Raw genomic sequence first — 21,089 nt, 5'->3', positions numbered from 1 at the left:
TCCAGAATAATTTTAATTCGACTGTACTCAAAACGCATAGTCAACACGAAGTTTGTGAATAAATTTAACGTTTAAATGCCGAGTACAGATAAGACGGTCAGGCGCGAAGCTGACCCCTACCAAAGAAATTCGTTAAGGCGATTATCCTTTGGAACTTTCCCTCACCTGATCTCGATAAATAACCTGTCGGTCAGAAGCGAGTGATAGTTCGGGTAGTGCGGTTGTGCAAAGGAAGCGTCTCGTTTTCTCCCTATGGAAATTTGGTGCGTCCCTTGGAGAGAATGAACTGATAAGGCTTAGGGGTGAGTTTTTTAATTTGTTTTATTGGGGTATAACGTAAAAATCCAAAAAATCAGATCGTACAATAAGAAAAAACCACATCTACCTCCATCCAAAGGGTAGGTACCCTTTTTAAATGCTTTTTAGTAGATTTGGTTTTTTCAAAATCTGCAATTTCCAAAAACGTAGCGTGATTACGCGTCATTACCTTCAAAAAAATGGAGTTCGGTAACACATGGGGTGACGTAGACATTCAAAAAAGTAATTATTGATAATAAGAAGGAACTAAAAACCCATCGTAGGTATTCCGTTTAATTAACACTTTCTTCTAATATTTGAAATTAGTCAAATTAGAAAGTTTTCGTTGTAATCTGCCACGTTGGAACGAAGATAACGGCGCCACGTCATCAACAGGTGTGTGGGCGTCGAAGTAAATACAAAACATTCTTTCAAAATGGCCGTGTTTTGGATTACTCCGAGAAAATTATTAATTTTTGAGTTGTCCGCTAAATTTTTGGATGAAAATGAGGTGTCTTTGCATGGTTCAAAACCTCAAATATTGAATTACCGTAAAAGAGGCTTAATTTTGGTAAAGTGGGTTTACTGTGTGCTTTTTCTCACAATTATTACTGGAAAAAGACATTTCCATCCTTCCGTCCGTTCACTTCCTTAGCTAATATCTCACAAAAATGAGGCTTCACTTTCATTTTTTTACGATTATCACAAGAAAAAACATTTCTGTCCTTACGTCTGTCCGTCTGTCCACTCTCTCAGCTAATCTCCTAAAAAAAGAGCCTTCAGCTTCAAATTCAAAACAAATCCTTCATTTTTCACATGAGTATGACAGGAAAAAGACCTTTCCGTCCTTCGGTCTGTCCGTCTGTCCACTCTCTCAGCCAATCTCCTAAAAAAAGGGCCTTCAGCATCAAATTCAAATCAAATCCTTCATTTTTCTCAAGTGTATCACGGGAAAATGGCCTTTCTGTCCTTCGGTCTGTCCGTCTGTCCACTCCCTCAGCTAATCTCTTAAAAAAAAAGCCTTCAGCTTCATATTCAAATCAAATCCTTCATTTTTCTCAGAACTATCACAGGAAAAAGACCTTTCCGTCCTTCGGTCTGTCCGTCTGTCCACTCCATCACCTAATCTCCTAAAAAAAGAGCCTTCAGCTTCAAATTCAAATCAAGTCCTTCATTTTTCACATGAGTATCAGAGGAAAAAGACCTTTCCGTCCTTCGGTCTGTCCGTCTGTCCACTCTCTCAGCTAATCTCCTAAAAAAAGAGCCTTCAGCTTCAAATTCAAATCAAATCCTTCATTTTTCTCGGGAGTATCACAGGAAAAAGACCTTTCCGTCCTTCGGTCTGTCCGTCTGTCCACTCTCTGAGCTAATCTCCTAAAAAAAGAGCCTTCAGCTTCAAATTCAAATCAAATCCTTCATTTTTCTCGGGAGTATCACAGGAAAAAGACCTTTCCGTCCTTCGGTCTGTCCGTCTGTCCACTCTCTGAGCTAATCTCCTAAAAAAAGAGCCTTCAGCTTCAAATTCAAATCAAATCCTTCATTTTTCTCAGGAGTATCACAGGAAAAAGACCTTTCCGTCCTTCGGTCTGTCCGTCTGTCCACTCTCTCAGCTAATCTCCTAAAAAAAGAGCCTTCAGCTTCAAATTCAAATCAAATCCTTCATTTTTCTCAGGACTATCACAGGAAAATGACCTTTCCGTCCTTCGGTCTGTCCGTCTGTCCACTCTCTCAGCTAATCTCCTAAAAAAAGAGCCTTCAGCTTCAAATTCAAATCAAATCCTTCATTTTTCTCAGGACTATCACAGGAAAAATACCTTTCCGTCCTTCGGTCTGTCCGTCTGTCCACTCTCTCAGCTAATCTCCTAAAAAAAGAGCCTTCAGCTTCAAATTCAAATAAAATCCTTCATTTTTCTCAGGACTATCACAGGAAAAATACCTTTCCGTCCTTCGGTCTGTCCGTCTGTCCACTCTCTCAGCTAATCTCCTAAAAAAAGAGCCTTCAGCTTCAAATTCAAATAAAATCCTTCATTTTTCTCAGGACTATCACAGGAAAAAGACCTTTCCATCCTTCGGTCTGTCCTTCTGCCCACTCTCTCAGCTAATCTCCTAAAAAAAGAGCCTTCAGCTTCAAATTCAAATCAAATCCTTCATTTTTCTCAGGACTATCACAGGAAAATGACCTTTCCGTCCTTCGGTCTGTCCGTCTGTCCACTCCATCACCTAATCTCCTAAAAAAAGAGCCTTCAGCTTCAAATTCAAATCAAGTCCTTCATTTTTCACATGAGTTTCACAGGAAAATGACCTTTCCGTCCTTCGGTCTGTCCGTCTGTCCACTCTCTCAGCTAATCTCCTAAAAAAAGAGCCTTCAGCTTCAAATTCAAATCAAATCCTTCATTTTTCTCGGGAGTATCACAGGAAAAAGACCTTTCCATCCTTCGGTCTGTCCTTCTGCCCACTCTCTCAGCTAATCTCCTAAAAAAAGAGCCTTCAGCTTCAAAATCAAATCAAAACCTTCATTTCTCTCAGGAGTATCACAGGAAAATGACCTTTCCGTCCTTCGGTCTGTCCGTCTGTCCACTCTCTCAGCTAATCTCCTAAAAAAAGAGCCTTCAGCTTCAAATTCAAATCAAATCCTTCATTTTTCTCAGGAGTATCACAGGAAAAAGACCTTTCCGTCCTTCCGTCTGTCCGTCTGTCCACTTTCTTACCTAATGTCTCACAAATATGAGCCTTCAGCTTCAAATTCAAAACAAACCCTTAACTTTTCCTTTTAGTTTCACAAGAACAAGAAAGCATTTCTGTTCATCCGTCCGTCTGTCCACTCCATAATCTGGGCTCTTGGCTAATTGACATTAATTAATCACGTTCTTCACGTTAGTTAACGATTTCTTTTCCTTTGTTTCAGATTCCAGAAGGGCAGCCTTATAAAGGTAGGATTTTCTATTTTCTGCATGGGCGTGGTGCATTTTCTTTATGTATTTTCAGCTGGGAGGAGTGAATAAGTGCAATGTGAATAAATCGAAGATTTGTGATCCTATTTTTTAGCTGATCTTCAGATTGTGGTAGTAAGTGAGTTGTTACTATCTTCCCAGCATATCATCTTGGTTACGCATAATCGACTGCAATGGTCTGTTTCGCAGTATCAGTCAGTCTACTTCATATGGATCGGTGTGACTATGAATTCATATGTCATTCTATTTTATGAATGTAACGTATTTTTCCTGCGAGCCAGACTGTTAAGAAGTTGCAGCCAATTCCTTCGTATCCAACCTGAATGGCTTCGACGATTGTTGTAACTCACTTATTATTTCAGAAGGTCAGCTTAGCAGGTAAGTGCGATTGAAGCAGAATGTGTGTGTTTCTTTATTAATTTGTTAGTCCAACTTTTCTTTGGTGATATGCCATAAACACTGAAATGATTAATAAAGGAAGAACACCGGCAAATGTTTCATGCCTACTCGCCCATCTGACTGATATTTTCCATTGTTCGCAGCGCCAAAGCAGAAACTTCTCCAGGACTTCTAATGATGAAGAGCCAGCCTCTGAGATGAATCCTCGATTTCTTTGAACGCGACGGAACAGATCAGGTAAGCACGCCACTGTCTTAAATTTAGACCAATTTTGTGTTGATCTTTTGCTCAAAAAATAGGGCTTTAGACCTCTTATTGATATACTTCTTTTCATCTTTCAGTTACCGCCAGCTCCCCATTCCTATTTGCGGTTGTATGGTCGTTTCCAGGAGACGCGGATTTAATAAGGCTAAGGGTAAGTTTTTTTTTTATTTACTCTTTCGATGTCACTCTTCGGCATTTTTGCATTTTAAAGTAATTCTTTCTCTATTTCAGATTCCAGAAGGGCAGCCTTATAAAGGTAGGATTTTTCTTTTTCTAAGCATGGTGTATTGTTTTTTTATGTATCTAGCAGTGGGGGAAAGTGAACAGTGTACAGTGACTACAAATAAAAATGAACCACCAATTTTCGCTGATCTTCGAACTAAGTGAGTTGTGGCGATCTTCTCAGACTACCATCTTGATCACGTAAAATTGACCGCAATGTTTTTTCAAATTTGCTTCTCTCGCTACGGCAATCAGTTTACTTCATATGATTTGGAATGACTATGAATTCATAGCCATGCCAGTTTTGTGAACTAAACCGATTTGCTGTACGAAACAGACCACGAAAGGGCGTTGGAGCCAATTCATACGTTCTCAAGATGAACGTTCTCCAGGTTCCTCATACCTCACTCAGTATTACGCGAAGATCAGTTTTTAAAGGAAGGTGAGTGTGAGTGCATCGATTATTTTATTGAAACTCGCCTCTTACGAGAGATCAGTGAGCTTCAATGAATTAAGCGAACACGTTTTCAAGTACTCTTCGGTAAACTAACTACATAATTTCGTGATTGTTCGCAGAATCCGGGACAAGCTTACTCGAAGACGCAGCTGATGAAGGCTCGCCAGTACCAGCCCCTGTGATGGACCACACCGAACTCGACCCTAGCGAGAAACTTTCAGGATCCCATCGAACAAAGTGAGTAAGAACCATTTTACACACAGTAATTTAGGAGTTAGGGGATTTAGGGATCAAATTAATTTTTAATGTGTACAATTTTCCTTTTTAGTACTACCCGCTTCGTAGTGGCCGAGAAGGTGACATCAACCGTTGAGCGGTGGTTGCTGTGGTTAATGGTTCGTCCCAGGCGAGTTGTAATTAATAAGGCTAAAGGGTAAATTTTTTATATTTTTTTTTCTGTGAAACGTAATACACCCCCCTCGCCAAAGGGCTTGTCTCCTAAACTAAGATTACACCTTATTCAAAAGTTTACTTCAGGACTAGCCTTTGCCAAACCTTCTAACGTAGTTAATGTTTGTTTCAGATTCCCGGAGGGCAGCCATATGAAGGTAGGATTTTTCTTTTGTTACGCACGGTCTTTTACACAATTTAAATTCTGTGTATTAATCTCGATTATGTCTGTCGGTCCATCTATCTATACTCTCATTTCTGGCTAAACGTCTGAACCGATTTGAACCAACTTTGGTACACATATTCTTAGACATAAAAGGGCGGCTGGTATCTATGCTACTCACAGCACATTTTTTTTATTCTATATATTCGCGCACGTACACGCCTTATCTCTACATTCCGTGATAAAATGATTTTACTAAGATACAATATGACTTTAAAAGTACAAGTAGGAATAAAAAGGAAATCACTTTAAATGACTTAAACGCCTGCTTTAATTTCTTCACGTAATTAAAACAATACGTCGTGGCATTTGTTAAGCAAAGAATAAACAGCGCGAAGCTCACGGTTCGGAATCCATAACGGCATAGGATATCCAATAGCTCAAACAAAACAGTAAAAAGGCACTAGGGAAAAGTATCCTGGAGAGAACGTCGAGCGACTTGGCTCTCCTCGGTTGCCCCTTAAACCACCTCTGACAATACTTCAAGCTCTGGAGATGCTTTCTCATTACGCATTTACCGTTAGGCGGATCATTGGAGTGGTTGATCAGCGGATTCTGAAACAAGGAGTGAATAAAAAAAATCCTCGAGCGCGGCGAGTACCATGCCGAACTCGTCGTTGTTTGGAGCGGTTTCCTCCTGGTCTTCGTCCCGTCGCGAGCTGTGCATGTAGTTGACCGTCGCGAACTCCAGAAACGCGGCGAAGACGAAGGTCAAGCAGCAGCCCGTCCAGATATCTATCGCCTTGGTGTACGAAATCTGAGGAATCGACGCGTTCACGACCGACGTGTATGCGGCGAGCACCAGGAGCGATGACAGCCCCAAGAGCATCCTGGCTTGAACTGCTGACGGTTCGAACCAAAATGACACAAACGACAGCAGCACCAGCATGCAGCAGGGTAAGAAGATTTGAATGAGGTAAAAACAGAACTGCCTCTTGAACAAGAAGTCGACCTTCAAGCAGCTGTACTCGCCTAAAGTGAGTCTGATCGTAAATTAGTGTGACGCAACCCTTCTCACCCGTGTTAGTTTTACTGTTGCAATAATCGGTGGAAAACTTCTGCAAGGTCCACTTGGGCAGGTGAAGATTTCTTACAATTTGCACGGGATCGCCCTCCTTCCAAAGGAAGATTAAGTCGTCTGTCGTGTACGAGTCTAAAATTCATCATTTAATCCAAGAACTGCCGAAAATGGAGCGCTTACAACTCGCCATTCGAATTGAGCAAACCTGGTGGTCGAACGGGTACAGTTTGAGATTCATGGGGCAGGCCAGCGTGAGCGAAAGCCTAGCGCAATCGGGTGTCAAGAGCGGAACTGGGGTCGCCCGTAGTGTACCTACCTTCTGCTGTAGAGGACGTGACCGCCGGGGAAGATGCGGAAGTACAGGTTCGGCGCCATCAATTCGTGATAGTGACCCTCGCGTTCGTTGGAGAAGAAAAGGTCGGGCGTCCAGATCTGCCTCGGTTCCGTTAACGTGAGGTACCTGACGTGCGGGTCCTGGCTCTCGAACTTCAGCCGCGCGTCCTCCCACTGCTGCCTGAAGGTGAGCTGCAACTTGTACTCCTGAAACGGGTCGATTAACACATTCAGTTACCGCGACGTTTCGTACCATGTTCAGATCGTCGATTGAATATATGGAGCGGACGAAGGTGTTCACCCTCACCTCGGTGGGGCCCTCCGTATTATTGAGCCCGGGAGGGCGTAACCTGGGGTCGTATCTTTCCGGCGACAGAATGCGCGCCAAAATTGCCTTCTCCTTCTCTCGTCTCGACTCGCATCTAGACTGGGATTAGTAATTAGTTAATTGGGAAAGTTTTACCTGACGGTTTGGGAGGCGAACAGGAGAAATAGTAGCAAGATTAAATTCATCTCGACGCAACTGCTTGGCGACGTGTTTCGTGAATCGTTCGTCCTAATTTGTTTACCGTCAACCGGATGAGGTGCCATTATTTAATCAGTGCATACAAGTAGATAAATAGGCTTAAGGAGAAGTCGACATTAAAATCGCCCACGCGTTGTATTTTGGTATTTTAGTTCGGATTTAGCTTTTATCTTACCATCGGACATGAGGTGCATTGTATCGAAGACTTATGAACTCCTGTTTCCCGTTCCCGACCTCGCGTTTCATGGTCTCCTGATACAAATTTCACTTGGAAATTGAACACGAAGAACACTATTATCTTCGTGTTATGTCGCTCTGATAGGTACGCATTTATCCTTATGAACTCGTTTCGTCGGAACCACAGGAATGCGTACTCTCTTACGTATGTTCTCCTAATACAAATTGCGTATACGGTCCTCTTAATGTTCGTTTTAAATGATTTTCATTAATTCCATTAGGATAACAGGCACGCATAATGATAGCGTAAAAAATTATAGAATATATGTTCTCCTGGTCCGTTTTAAAATCGCTGGTAAAAAACATTGAAGTTTTGATCGAAATTGGTTTCTAGTCTATAACTTTTTGATTGAAAGGTCTAATCGAAAAAGTACGACTCGTTTTGGATTCTACGCACCAAAATTAGTACGAAAAAGTGTTTTCCCGAGAAATTTTGGTGCAGTAGTTTTTGGTAAAAAAGGAAGTGTATACACTGCCTTTTTTTGAGGCCTGAAAAAAAATTGGCTCAGATCGACCGGGAAAAAACAGTCGTGCAAGAAGGCGCTTGAAATGCTTTTTCTCACATTTAATCCTCTCCTGATACAGTCATGGAGAGTAGAAGCTCAACCTCTTGTATATATTCTCCCGATGCTAACGCTAATATTTCTAAAGAAACTTTTTATAACATTTTTAGATGTATCAGTAGCGAACTGATGCAGGAAGCTCTCCTGATACTAAGGTGCGTCTTTGAGAGGACGATTCTTTCCTATAAGATTGTTAAATGTATCAGGAGCGTAGAACTGCAAGACTGGGAATTCTTTCTTCTTTAGATTATCCTGATACGAAACCGAGTCATTGAATTTTTATGTTCTCCTGATACTAAAGCGAATTTTTGAAAAGAAGTTTGGGGTTTCTTCTCTCCTTTAACTTTTTTAAATGTCAGGAGCGTAGGAGTGCAAGAAGCTGAAATGTTCTCCTGATACTAAAGTAAGTCTTTGGAAAAAGGATTAGGGTTTCTTCTTTCTTTTACAACTTTTAAATGTGCCAGGAGCATACGTGGGCAAGAATATAAGTAGGTTCTGCTTCTTATATATCCTCTCGATACTAAAGAAAGATTACAAAAGAAAGATTTAAGTTTTTTGTTTCTTTTAAAGTTTGGAAATGTATCAGGAGCGTAAGAGTTGAAGAAGCGTAATAGTTTCTTCTTCTTATATATTCTTCTGATGCTAAAAAGAGGTTATACAAAAGGAAGATATGGGTTTGTCTTACTCTTATTATATTACCGCTAAAAAAGCGTAAGAAAGTTTAAAAGGTAGAAAGATTTTGTTATAGAAACGTTTATATCAGGATCACAGGATCACTGAAATGTAATACGATTAGAAGTGTATTTATGCTCTCCTGATACCAGTTTCGCTCCATCTTCCGGACTACTTTCGTATTATGTTGTCCTGATACACATTTTTACCTAAATTTTGCACGAGACCTCCTGATACAAATTTTTAAACACTTGTTATATCGGGATAACAGAAACACACAATTATTGTTATTATCCCTTTGACAAAAACGTATTACGTTCTCCTGATACAACATTTATCTGGAAAACGAACGTGAAAACTCAAGGTTGTTCTGCATAACGTTCTCTTGATGACCTATTTCATATTATGTTCTCCTGATGCGTATTCCGCCTGAATAAGCTGTTTTAAATTATCATTTCGTGCAGGACAAATATGCCCTCTTGAGACGAACCTCTTTTTCGAAATTACTGCATTAGGATAGCAGAGATACATCAATTATAAATAGGAAATACTTTATTGACTAGCATTATGCACTTTAGTGTATCAGAGTAATAAAAATTAAGATATTGTGCTCCCTTGGTGGGAATTTCTCTTTCAAAGATTACAGTAACGGGACTACTACTACAATACACGACTTCTGTACTCCTGATATGATTAGCTGATGAGTATCTCGGGAATTTGACAGTGACATTTCGAAAGTTCCTGATAGGAACACTTTGAGTAAAATGGTCAAGGGGCTGGCAAACCTAGGGGAGAGTAACTTTCACTTCTGGAGTCCTGATATGGGCAACCTTACTTAAAATCTATTTTTACTAATCAATTTAATATAAAATGGGGACTAAAAGAAGTGCTAATATGGCAACGGGTGTTGTTGGTAGTTGAACGGACGCCCGCGAGGTGTCGCCGCAGTCGCTATTCAATCGGGCGTGAGGTCCAATGCATGCCGCGTAGCTGATGACGTGCGCGACGTAATTCTGTTCGACGACGCCGCGCAGCAGGTCCGTCCCCGGTCCCTTCGAGTAAATGGGAACGTCCTCGCCGCTGTGAGTGCTCTCGTATCTGTAATACCCGGCGTGCTGCTGGTAGAAGGGGTCCCTCAGCCTGCTCTCGTCCGCGAAGAGGTCACGCCACGGAAAGTCCGCGTACTTCGTCGCGTTCGCGTTGTAGTGGTACTCGAAACCGGGACCGATGGCGTAGGACAACGTCTGGTAGGGCACCGACTCGTTGGCGAACCCGAAGATGTCGTTGCCGCGCGCCGGGTAGCCCTTCAGGGTGATGGGATGCGCGTGATCGGAGGTTACGATGATGAGGGTGTCCGTGCCGGTTTCTCTCAACGCCACGGCGACCGCCTCGTCCAGTTCGTCGGTCTCGCCGAGCGCGAAACGCGCGAGGTTCGAATGATGCGCTCTGTCGATCAGCCCGGCTTCGACCATCAGCGCGAAGCCTTTAGGTTCCTTTCGCAGCACCTTCAGTGCGGCTCGGGTCATGTCGGAGAGGCTCGGCACGTCGGGGTAGTTTCGCTTTCGGGAAAGCTCGTACGGTAGATGGCTGGGCGCGAACAGGCCGAGTAAGTAATCGGCTTCTTCCGTCGCGCGGTTCAGCTGAGCCTTGCCCACTACGAATGAGGCCTTGCTCTTGTCGCCCAACCAGCGCGCCGTCAGGTTTAGGCCGTCTTCTCTCGGGCAGGTCGACGCGTTCGGGTATTTGGCGTAGCCGAGCGCCTCCAAGCCCCCGCCGAGGATGACCTTGAAATTTTTTCCGGGAGCGTCTTCGACCAATTGCCGCGCGATGTCCTTGAGGTCGGCGCGGTAGGTGCGCGGGATGCTGCTGTCGCACTCCCAGTCTCGGTGGGGCGTTCGCGCGTAGGTGGCGGCGGGAGTTGCGTGGGTAATTCGCGTGGTGGTCACAATTCCCGTGGCCTTTCCGGCGTCCTGCGCCCAAACCATGAAGGAATCCAGCTTGCTTCTCTCATAGGTCGCCTTATCAAATTTCCCAAAGAAACTCTTGGCATCCACCCCGATTGTCTTGTAACGAGTCTTGACCCCTGAAACGAGCCACGAGAATGCGGGGGAGACTTAACTGCAGTAAATACCTGAGAACAGAGCCGTGGCCGTCGCGCCCGAATCGGGAACCTGCTGATCCACGCAGTAGTTCTGGAATTAATCAATGAAAGAGGCAGAGGTATACAGGAGGTGGTTACCTTAACGAGGGCCACGTTTGGAAACTCCTCAAAGGAGAAGCTGTGCTCCTCCCCCAACTTCCCAGCGCGTTGACCTTTATAAATTCGTCCCGCCGTCGTCGTGGTCGCCCCCATTCCATCGGCCAAGAAAAACACGACGTTTCGCGCAACTTTCGGAACATCACCCCCGTCACCCTTCAACCTTTGCTTCAGCGTACCCGAACCCAATCGGAACCAAAACCGCTCGTCTACAATTTAACTTTAGTCACCAAGCGAACACCTCCCCCAGGTTACCTTGCTTCAGCAGGTCCTCTTCGGAAGCCGGCCTAATCTCCGGGTAGTTCTCCGTGTCTGCCAAAGCCGTACACTTTGAAAAAGGGCAACTTTTATTTCGACAACTTACACAGTCCATTATCTTCGATCTCGTGCTTATTCAGATATTTGGGGAAAGTCGCCGAATCCGAGGTCCCCAAAAGCGAGAGGGCGAAGAGAAAAATCGTTCGGGTCATTCTGGCGCGCTAATTCGACTTGATCAAGTGACAATGGACGACAACCGGACGCCCAATTGTTGATAATTGGCGGGAGGCCTTAAAAGAAAAAAAAATTAACTGGCATCAATCATCAGTTGCCTTCGGGGGAAGTTTGCGCAATAAATCGATAGAAAGCTATTACATTAAATGCGGATTTGAGTTCGGGAGCTATTTGAAGCGGAACGGGGTCGTATACAGAGTGTATCATTTTTCCTCTCCCCATGGACATGGTAGTATACAGGGTGGAACAATGAACATATCTTCAAAACTGCCATCTGTAAAAAGTTTGGGAACTTTAAATTTGTTGTCAGTGGCGTACTTCTACATAGTCAAGGGGGGCATATTATTTTTTCATTATATTTCATAATTGTTTTTTGGATATAACCTCATAAAAAACATAATCATACTTAAGACAAAAGCTCAAACTAAGGGAAAACAGAGTTTGCGAAAAAAAAACGTTAATCTTTTGTCAAAAATAGTGCTTTCCATGTTAAAAAAAAGTCTGTAGACGCACGCCACTGTGCACTGTAACTTGATAACAAACTTTTTATAACTTTGGATTCCACCAAAAGTTTCTTTATAAAAAAAATTGATTTGCAAATATATTCTATGTTCCAGGCAAAATTTCCACCCAGTATAATAGACCATAATTAATTTTGAGACACGTTGCCCTGTTTTAAATGTTTTTTTTTCGAAATTATTCTTTTAGGATTATTAATTATCGTATGAGAACTAATTCTAGATATTTTTGAAGAAGAAACTAGCAACCGGGGGGTCTGAGGGTATGGAATACCCCCAACCATCCAAGAGTACCCTTAACAAGGAAAGACTTGGTAATTCCTTTTCTATTTCCTTTGCCACCTTCATGGTAACATTTAAAAAAATTTAATTAAGTCTTCGTACGCTGGGGGGTATTCTATACCCCCCAGACCCCCCGGTACTACGTTCTTTCACAAGGTATTCCAGCCATCGAGACTATAGTACTAGTTTCAGGTGTATGGATTACCCCACAGGATCAAGTTACAAAATTGGGTGGTGTTTTCTCGAAAATTATCGTATGAGAGCTAATTCTAGACATTTTTGGTGAATAAAATAGCAACCGGGGGGTCTGGGGGGCCCCAGCCATGCAGCATAGTCCTTTAACAAGGAAGGACTCGGTAATTCCTTATCTATTTCCTTTGTCACCTTTATGGTAACTTTTAAAAAAATGTAATTAAGTCTTCGTAGGCTGGGGGGTATTCCATACCCCCCAGACCCCCCGGTACTACGTTCTTTCACAAGGTATTCCAGCCATCGAGACTATAGTACTAGTTTCAGGTGTATGGATTACCCCACAGGATCAAGTTACAAAATTGGGTGGTGTTTTCTCGAAAATTATCGTATGAGAGCTAATTCTAGACATTTTTGGTGAATAAAATAGCAACCGGGGGGTCTGGGGGGCCCCAGCCATGCAGCATAGTCCTTTAACAAGGAAGGACTCGGTAATTCCTTATCTATTTCCTTTGTCACCTTTATGGTAACTTTTAAAAAAATGTAATTAAGTCTTCGTAGGCTGGGGGGTATTCCATACCCCCCAGACCCCCCGGTACTACGTTCTTTCACAAGGTATTCCAGCCATCGAGACTATAGTACTAGTTTCTGGTGTGTGGAATACCCCCCACAGGATCAGGTTACAAAATTGGGTGGTGTTTTCTCGAAAATTATCGTATGAGAACTAATTCAAGACATTTTTGGTGAAGAAAATAGCAACCGGGGGATCTGGGGGGGTATGGAATACCCCCCATCCATCCAGCAGTACCTTTAACAAGGAAAGACTCGGTAATTCCTTCTCTATTTCCTTTATCACCTTCATGGTAACTTTTAAAAAATGTAAATAGCAACCGGAGGTCTGGGGGTACGATATACCCCCCCCCCTCCTCTCTCAGGCACACAGCAGTACCATCAACAAAGAAGGGCTCTGTCTTCCCTTGATCCCTTCTCTATTTCCCTTACCAGCTTCATGGTAGCTGTTAGAAATAAGGTAATCAAGTGTTCGTACGCTGGGATACCCCCCCCCCCCCCAACTCCCCGGTACTATGTTCTTCCACAAGAGCACCCGGTCTTTGAGACTCTTATACTAATTTTGAATGGGGTTTTCTCAAAAATTATCGTATGAGGCTTAACGCTGGACATTTTTGTAGAGTAACATAGCAGTGGGGATTCCGGGGGGTGGGAGGGGGGTATGGAGTACCTGTTGGTTATGATTACGTTCTTCTGGGCATGTTTTTGCAATAATAATTTCTATTGTAACAGTCGATAATCCACATTCAGACACTTTGGCCGTATTAATTACTCCTGATACAAATGCTTCTTCCTATATTGTATTAGGATAACAGTAGTGCAAGAAAGTGTGCCATTTTCTTGCAAAAGTAATATATAATAGGCCATAATACATTATGAGACACCTTCCTCCTGATTGAAGTTCTCTTTCCCAAAATTATTGATCGGGATCACAGTCGTGCCAGGAAGTAACAGGAGATAATTCATTTTCAGACACCTTCGCCGTGTTAATTTCTCCTTATTCGCACCAAAAATGATTGTATCAGGATAACAACAGTTTAAGAAGGTGTGAATAAAACTCTTGTCGTTACTATATGTATTTCTGCTAATTAACTAGTTAACGCGTTAACGGACCTATTAATTTCACCTGATTCAAATTTTCAAAATAATTCTACCAGGATCACAGTAGTACAAAAAAGCAGAAAACAATTTGTTCAGAACTTACCTTTTATTGTATTATCTTTTGCCACTCCCTATTTTTCTAATAACTTTATCAGGAGCGTAGAAGTGCAGCCTTTTTATCGATGTTTTTAATAAATTATTGCAAGAGCATTCTGATGATCGCATGACAGCTAATTTTCAGACGTTTTCTATTGTATTATATTCTCCGGAACATTTCTGGGGTAGAAATTAATTGTATCAGGATCGTAGAAATAGAAAGGCAATATACAAATTGAAATAGTGTATGTATAGTCAAATTTTACGGTATTATACTCTCTTGATACCAAAGCTTATTAAAAAGGACGTATCAGGATCACATGATGTGTGCGAAGATAATTATAATAGAAAAGTGCAAAAAAGTATGTGATCCGAGGTGAATAATCTAAAAATGTTTTCTGGCGCGTGTTCATGTATCAGGATTGCAGAAGCTCAAAATAGAAAATAACCCATTAATAATCGCATTCAAGGCGCTCTACTCTCCTGATGTGTTTTATCATCTCCTGATGACAAATTTTCTTCAAAAAAAAGGCCGATACTAAGATTGCAGGAGGGCAAGACATTGTAAATGCCCACAAACATAGTATCAGGAGGTGTCCTGTACGGTATTGTGTTATCCTGGTACAAATTGTTTTCCGGGTCGCAGAAATAAGAAATACTTTGATGAGGTCGCCTTTTACGCTTGTCCTAATACCACAATATTTTCCACCTGTAGATAATTAATTTCCACGATTATGCGCCCCTGTTTTCATTTCAAAATCTCAAAGTTTTTGTATATGTACCACAGACACTCGGGGTTGTTTGATGACAAATTTTCTTAAAAATTAAGGATGATGAAGAAGGTGTGGAAACAATTTACAATTGCATCCTGACATATCGTAGTCTCCTGATACTAATATTGCATTTCAGGACCTTTCACCGCATTATGTTCACTTGATAAATCTTCTTTCTAGTAATAATAAACTGCCTTAACGGCGTTTATGACCGTGAAGAATAAAATAATTTATTACTACTAAATAAACAATAGTGAAAAGTGATTGTATCAGGAGCACAGGCCGGCAGCAAGGGCAATTACACGTTAAACTCATCTTTCGCCTCATTAGACGCTAAGTTTGCATTGCAACCGCTGCCTTCACCAATGAGAAAGATAGCATGTACTTATATCAGGAGCACAGAAATTTAAAATTAACTGAATTATGCTCTCTTTATACCATGATTACATTAAAAACTACTTAAATCGATATAAATCACGAACCTGAGTCCGACGAAGAACCATTCACGACACTACACCGCCCATACTCATTAAAATTAACAGACTTGTCGCGTTTATATTTAATTAATTCACGTGATCTACATTAAAAAGAAAAATCGTCGTATTGTTCCTTCTGTACGCAAACAAATTTAAAAAAAATTATCCGCAAATGGTTGAATATTTGCAAGGTTAATAATAAAATTATGCAACGTTTACCTTTACGCCATGCTCGATGGAGGGAAGACGTGTGGAAATTTGGTTTTCGGTACAATGAACGGCAATTAAATTGCGTGGTCGTAATCGTCCATCCAGTTAATTTCACAAACGCAATTAATTAATTAGTCCCAGATTTTACCCTTTAATTGAATTCTTGAACGACCAACTGCTACAAATAATTATAAGTTATCTGGAAATATTTGTCTTGTTTATGGGTATTAATAGGAAACCAGGTAATTCCCCTTCATTTACTTTACCTGATAATGAAGGTGTAGTTTTAAATGTTGTTTGTTGGTGTGTTCATGCAAAAAAACAATCAGTAAAAGATTTGCCAAAATATTATGCTCTCCTGATACTACCAGATACCAGCCATACCTACTCACATACTATGTTTCCCTGGTGGTGCTGTATTTTTAAAAGTAGTTCAATAATAAGCGGGCGTGTGAAGGATTTTATGCTCCTGATACAATTGTTTTTGGAAAAAGTTACGTACCTGGTATGTATCAGGAGAGTATAACGCTTACTTACAAAGTCACGTATAAAAGACGAAGGTGCCAAAGTCATAGATGGGTAGGTTTTTTGGAGTTATGTGCTCCTGATACAGATTTGGCCTAAAAATACAACGTAGGAAGGTGTCCAAAGTCTGGACACATTTCTCTTAAAAAAATCATCAAGACTAGTTAGAGACCCAAGAAGGTTCACAAGTTTTTGAAGTACACTTCCTTGGGTATTATGTTCTGATAAGAAAAATTGTTTTTTTTTAACAATTGTTATATCAGAAATACATCAATGCAGAAATTCGCATTTGAACCCATTATGCGCTCCTGATAATTTTTTTTCTAAAAATTGAACTTAAGTCTCGATACGCTTGAGGGCAGCTTTGTTACGTATTATGTTGTCTTGATGTCCATTTCAAATTTTGTGTAAAAATTTTGTCGGTAACCTTTGCTTTGTATTATGCTGTCCTGGTACACATTTTTTAAATTTTATCAAAATCACAAGAGGGCTCAGAAACCGTTGAAATGCACCTTCTCATCAATTATGTTCTTCCGATACAAACATTATCAAAAAGCGGAGGTGTCAACGTTCCTTTAGAACCTGTTCTTACGCATATGTTCTCCCGATACAAATTTTAAACTATACATCGAAAAAAAAGAGGTAGAAGCCCTTGGGGGATTTTTACCTCTTCTTAGTGTCTATTTCTCATTAAGAATTTAACTTAGAAAGAAGCGAATGCCATTAATTGATCCATTTTTTCGCGTTATGTGCTCCTGATACAATTGCCTAAAACTGAACTCCTAATTCAATATCGTGATTAGTATTATGCCAAAAATCGAACATAAAAGGGTCACGAGACTTTAAAGAGGCACTTCCTTACGTATTATGTGTTCATAATTCAAATTGTTCACAAAAAATTTTTGTATCAGGGTCACAGAAGCGGAAGAAAATTTAGAAACTATGAAATTAAGCATTACGACTTTCCTGGTCGCAATTCCGTCTACTAATCAATATGGAGAAGGTTCTCGTGCAGTCCTTTTGTAACAGTATGTTCTCCTGGTAGGAATTTATTTGATTATAAATATAACGCAAGAATGTCTTTTTCGTATTATGTTCTCCTAATACACTTTTTCTTTAAGATAACCCTGTATCAGGATCACAAAAGCGCAGTACGGTTCTGAAATTGATGAATTGCACCTTCTCAGGTATTGTGCTCTCCTGATACAAATTCTGATCAAAAATCGAAGCTTATTATGTTCTCATGGTACAAATTGTTCACTAAAAATTATTGCATCAGGGTCAGAGCAACGGAGGAAGGTTCATAAACTTTTGAAGATACGTATTCTGCTTCCCTGACACGAAATTCATTAAAAAATCTATAGTAACAGAGTGTCGTGGTCTTTCTTTTTACGCGTTATGTTCTCCTGATACACATTTTATCAAAAAAAATGCGGCAGTTTTTGAGAGGAAGACGTTGAAGTCCTTAAGAGGGACCGTCAGTCTTACAGAAACGCAAGAGGAGGTTAAGTGCGATTCCTTACTATTATGCTCTCCTGATATCTCTTTCAAATATCAGGATAGAACAACGGTGCAGAGGCGTAAATAGGAGATAATTTGACATCGTGTGCGGTGTTCGCGTGACACTTGCAGAAAAATTTAGTATACTCTCCTGATACAAATTTTTTTTCTAAAAGTTGTTGCGTCTGTATATCAGGCACGCAGAAAGCTATACGTAGGACGTACTACGTTCACCCTTTACACACTTCTCTTCTAAAAATTATCGTATTAGGGTGCCAGACATACAGAAGTGTGTATTATGCTCTCCTGATACAAATTTCTCCTCCAAAATCATTGTGTCAACATAGCAGAAATATAAGTATCGATAGGGAAGAATTTATTCATTTATTCTCCTTTCTTCCAGAAATTATTGTACTAGGATAGCAGGTTTGTGGTCTCCTGATAGAAATTTCACTTCCAGTAATCAGAAATTCTTTAACTTCGCACTAATTTTTCTTAATTTTCTACCTAAATTAGTGTCCAATTACGCCATAATTACACCCTCGCGGATTAAACTAAATAAATATCGCTCACTTACCAGAAACGTTACCGAGCACTTTTACGAGCACTCGCGTTACTATTTTTAAACGCTTTTGCAATCACCTTCATTTTTATCGCCGTTTCAACAGGTAAATAATTCATAAAGCGTGGCAAATACGACAAACATTTGTCAATAAAGATATCACTGTTGTTGTTACGTTAACCATCGGAAAATTTATTGTTTCGCCGCCATCGCAACTCGAGGGAAATTGCATTTTAATTATTTCTCGTGATTTATTATGTTTACTTCTCGTAAAGTATCTGTAATTAGTAGTTGAATCTCAGAAAAGTATCGGTAATTACGACATTTCCAATGAAAGTGGAAACGTTTCTTACATTCTAATGAAGGCACCTCATTTCTAAGTAACTTCAAATTACAATAATTAGGCCTTAATTATTGTTAATTTACTCGTACGCACAACTTTTGTGCCATAATTAAGCTTTAATTAGACTTCCTTAAACTTTATTAACGTTCAATTAGGGTGTGTTGAAGACATGAGCCTTATGCTCTCCTGATACCGATGCATTTCAAAATATCAGCGTTGAAATTGGATCTTTCTTCGAACTCTCCCAGCGATTATTGTATCAGGGCCATAGAGAAAACCATAACAATAAAGCACACGGACAATTTTGAACTTCTTCCAATTTCTGCGATCTTGATAACAGAATTTTGAGAGGTAACATTTTATCAGGAGTACATAATTAGTGTCCGATCAACGTCAGTATAACAGACCGCAATAGTGGTCTGAGAGGTACGGCTTCTCACGTATCATGTTCTCGTGGTACAAATTGTTCTCTAAACATTGCTGTATCGGGCTCACAGGAACGGGTGAAGGTTTAGAACATTTTAAAGATAACCTTCATACCTTACTATACTCTCCTGACACGAATTTGATTCAAAAGTCTAAAGTAAGAGGATGTTGAAGCCCTTAGAAAGATCTTCTCGCGTCTTATGTTCTCCTGATATACCTTTTGTTCAAAAATGCATCGTGAGAAGATGATGCAATCATTGGAGGAGATGTGGAAGCTTCTAAAAACCTCCATCTCGCGTTTTGTATACAAACTCTTCTTTAGCAAATTGTTGTATCGGGATCACATATACGGAAAAGTCTAAAAATCCATAAAAAGATGTCGTTACCCTTGAGGGACACATCCTTTTATAATGCGTTGTTTCGTATTGTTCTCCTGATACGCATTTTGTATAACAATTGGACGTAGAAAGCTGCGGCATTTTCGAGTTTTCCTGGTACAACAATTTTTTTAAGGAAATGTATCAGGGCCACAGAAACGAAAGTGTATTCAGAAACCTTTGAAGCGCGTTATTATGCAGTCCTGATACGAATTTAGTCTAGAAATCAATAAAAAGAAGGTATTGTTCTGTCCTGAAGGGCCATCTTTTGGTATTGTTCTGTCCTGAAGGGCCATCTTTTGTAGTATGTTCTCCTGGTAGAAATTTTCGTATTATATTTTCCTAATACACAGTTTTTCTATGAAAAACCGTATCCGGATCACAAAAGCGTAGCACAGTTCAAAATTAGTCCAAGTGCACTGCACTTCCTTACGTATTATGTTCTCATGGTACAAATTCTTCTCTAAAAATTGAGGTATTAGGGTCACAGGAACAAGAGAATTATAAACGTTTTCGAGTGTCTATAATCCTTCTAAAATTAATTTAGAAACTCAAAAACTAGTATTAGGAGAACAGGCCACTGACAGCTTTCGCTAATTTGTTACTACTAGTTAAAAGACCATCTCGGGTTTCTGTAATTCTGATAGTTCTGCGATGAAAAGAAAATTTTTTACTTTATTCTTTGAGGGGCATCTTTTTCTCGAAACAAAATTGTAGGATTCGGATAACAGAAACGTAAGAAGGTTCCCAAAATCGTTGAAGTGCACTTTTTCACTTAATATGATAGTATTATGCCCTCCTGATACAAATTTTAAATCCAAAAATCCAACATAGGTGTCGAAGTTTTGAAGTTTTTTTAGGAAGCCTTTGAAGCCCACTTTCTTATTATTGTGCTCTCCTAATACGGATTTAATCTAAAAAGTAACAGGGTATCCTGATACCTTTTGTCATTTTGTCAAAAAAAATTGAACGCGAAGAGGTGTGGATATTTCTGAAACAACGTGGTGCATTCTCCTGATCCAAACCTTTTTTTTTTTACAAATTCTTGTATCGGGAACACAGAAGCGCAAAAGCTTCAGAAACCTTTGAACTTGAGTATTGCAACCTTCATTATGGGAAGGTGGCCATCGTCTTTTGTAGTATATTCTCCTGATACAAGTTTTGATTATAAATAGAACGCAAGAACAATGTTTTCATATGAGGTTCTCCTAACACACTTTTTTTCAAAACGTTGTAGCAGGATCGCAAAAGCGCCGTCCCCTATCTTGCGTGTTGTATTCTCCTGATACCAAGCTTTTTTTTAGAAAATTGTTGTGTCAGGGTTACAGAAGCGGAAGAAAAAAAAGAAACCTTTGAACTTGAAGTATTGCGATTTCCTGTTACGAATTTCGCCTAAAAATCAATAGAAAGGAGGTATTGATTATGATAGTATGTTCTCCTGGTCCACATTTTGATTATAATGTTCTCTTAATTCACATTTTTCTTTACAAAATTGTTGCATCAATATCACAAAAACGCAATAGGGTCCGGAAATTGTTGAAGTGCAGTTTGTCAGGTACTATGCTCTCCTGATACTAACATAAAAGGTGTCAAAAATGTATTAGGAGTATAGGAGCGCAAGAAGGTTCAGGAAAAAACGGCATTTGTCGCAAAGGAACACAGAATGCTGATTTAAATCTTCTAATGCGTGATATCTTTAAACAGTGGTAGTTGTATCAGGAGACCAGATAAACAGAATCCTACAAAGCAACTAGAAAACGACCCATTCTTCTGTTTG

General features: G+C 40.3%; 3 protein-coding genes across 5 annotated transcripts in view; 1 reads left to right on the top strand and 2 right to left on the bottom strand.

The window, feature by feature from the left end:
* Positions 1-188: 188 nt before the first annotated feature.
* Positions 189-21,089, top strand: part of LOC116162151 (protein GUCD1) — a 31,597-nt gene continuing 10,696 nt past the window's right edge. The window contains exons 1-6 of the mRNA XM_031475695.1: positions 189-302; positions 3,203-3,884; positions 3,989-4,062; positions 4,143-4,827; positions 4,919-5,023; positions 5,174-5,198. The gene's annotated coding sequence lies outside the window, so the exon portion shown is untranslated. The remainder of the gene's footprint in view (positions 303-3,202; positions 3,885-3,988; positions 4,063-4,142; positions 4,828-4,918; positions 5,024-5,173; positions 5,199-21,089) is intronic.
* LOC116162149 (glutamate-gated chloride channel-like) lies at positions 5,366-7,609 on the bottom strand. Its single transcript, XM_031475693.1, has 7 exons — positions 7,081-7,609; positions 6,871-7,039; positions 6,601-6,824; positions 6,465-6,547; positions 6,282-6,416; positions 5,865-6,235; positions 5,366-5,818 (listed from the first exon to the last, which is right to left on the bottom strand). The coding sequence occupies exons 1-7, from the start codon at positions 7,206-7,208 to the stop codon at positions 5,603-5,605; spliced, it is 1,326 nt and encodes a 441-aa protein (XP_031331553.1). The 5' UTR covers positions 7,209-7,609; the 3' UTR covers positions 5,366-5,602.
* On the bottom strand, positions 9,150-18,338 carry LOC116162148 (alkaline phosphatase 4-like). Of its 3 annotated transcripts, XM_031475692.1 has the most exons (7): positions 15,846-18,134; positions 15,589-15,757; positions 11,237-11,420; positions 11,128-11,184; positions 10,855-11,081; positions 10,747-10,807; positions 9,150-10,698 (listed from the first exon to the last, which is right to left on the bottom strand). In XM_031475692.1, the coding sequence occupies exons 3-7, from the start codon at positions 11,340-11,342 to the stop codon at positions 9,476-9,478; spliced, it is 1,674 nt and encodes a 557-aa protein (XP_031331552.1). In that variant the 5' UTR covers positions 11,343-11,420; positions 15,589-15,757; positions 15,846-18,134; the 3' UTR covers positions 9,150-9,475. The 3 variants fall into 3 exon arrangements, with proteins under 3 accessions (XP_031331552.1, XP_031331550.1, XP_031331551.1); XM_031475690.1 differs by lacking the exons at positions 15,589-15,757; positions 15,846-18,134 and adding an exon at positions 18,182-18,338; XM_031475691.1 differs by lacking the exons at positions 15,589-15,757; positions 15,846-18,134 and adding an exon at positions 15,376-15,485.

Source organism: Photinus pyralis, unplaced genomic scaffold, assembly GCF_008802855.1.
Source record: "Photinus pyralis isolate 1611_PpyrPB1 unplaced genomic scaffold, Ppyr1.3 Ppyr1.4_LG10, whole genome shotgun sequence".
Lineage (NCBI taxonomy): Eukaryota > Metazoa > Arthropoda > Insecta > Coleoptera > Lampyridae > Photinus > Photinus pyralis.
Note: the sequence above shows the minus strand (reverse complement) of the source record. Positions and strands in the feature narration are given on the sequence as shown.

What these genes read in the sequence shown, in the direction of transcription:
- LOC116162149 (XM_031475693.1), bottom strand. Translation starts at nt 7,208, where the DNA reads ATGGCACCTCATCCGGTTGACGGTAAACAAATTAGGACGAACGATTCA. An exon ending in CTCAATTCGAATGGCGAGTT is followed by an intron (nt 6,417 to 6,464) that starts GTAAGCGCTCCA and finishes GATGAATTTTAG; the next exon opens with ACTCGTACACGACAGACGAC. An exon ending in CAACAGTAAAACTAACACGG is followed by an intron (nt 6,236 to 6,281) that starts GTGAGAAGGGTT and finishes GACTCACTTTAG; the next exon opens with GCGAGTACAGCTGCTTGAAG.
- LOC116162148 (XM_031475690.1), bottom strand. Translation starts at nt 11,342, where the DNA reads ATGACCCGAACGATTTTTCTCTTCGCCCTCTCGCTTTTGGGGACCTCG. An exon ending in CAAACGTGGCCCTCGTTAAG is followed by an intron (nt 10,808 to 10,854) that starts GTAACCACCTCC and finishes GATTAATTCCAG; the next exon opens with AACTACTGCGTGGATCAGCA. An exon ending in GGCCACGGCTCTGTTCTCAG is followed by an intron (nt 10,699 to 10,746) that starts GTATTTACTGCA and finishes GGCTCGTTTCAG; the next exon opens with GGGTCAAGACTCGTTACAAG.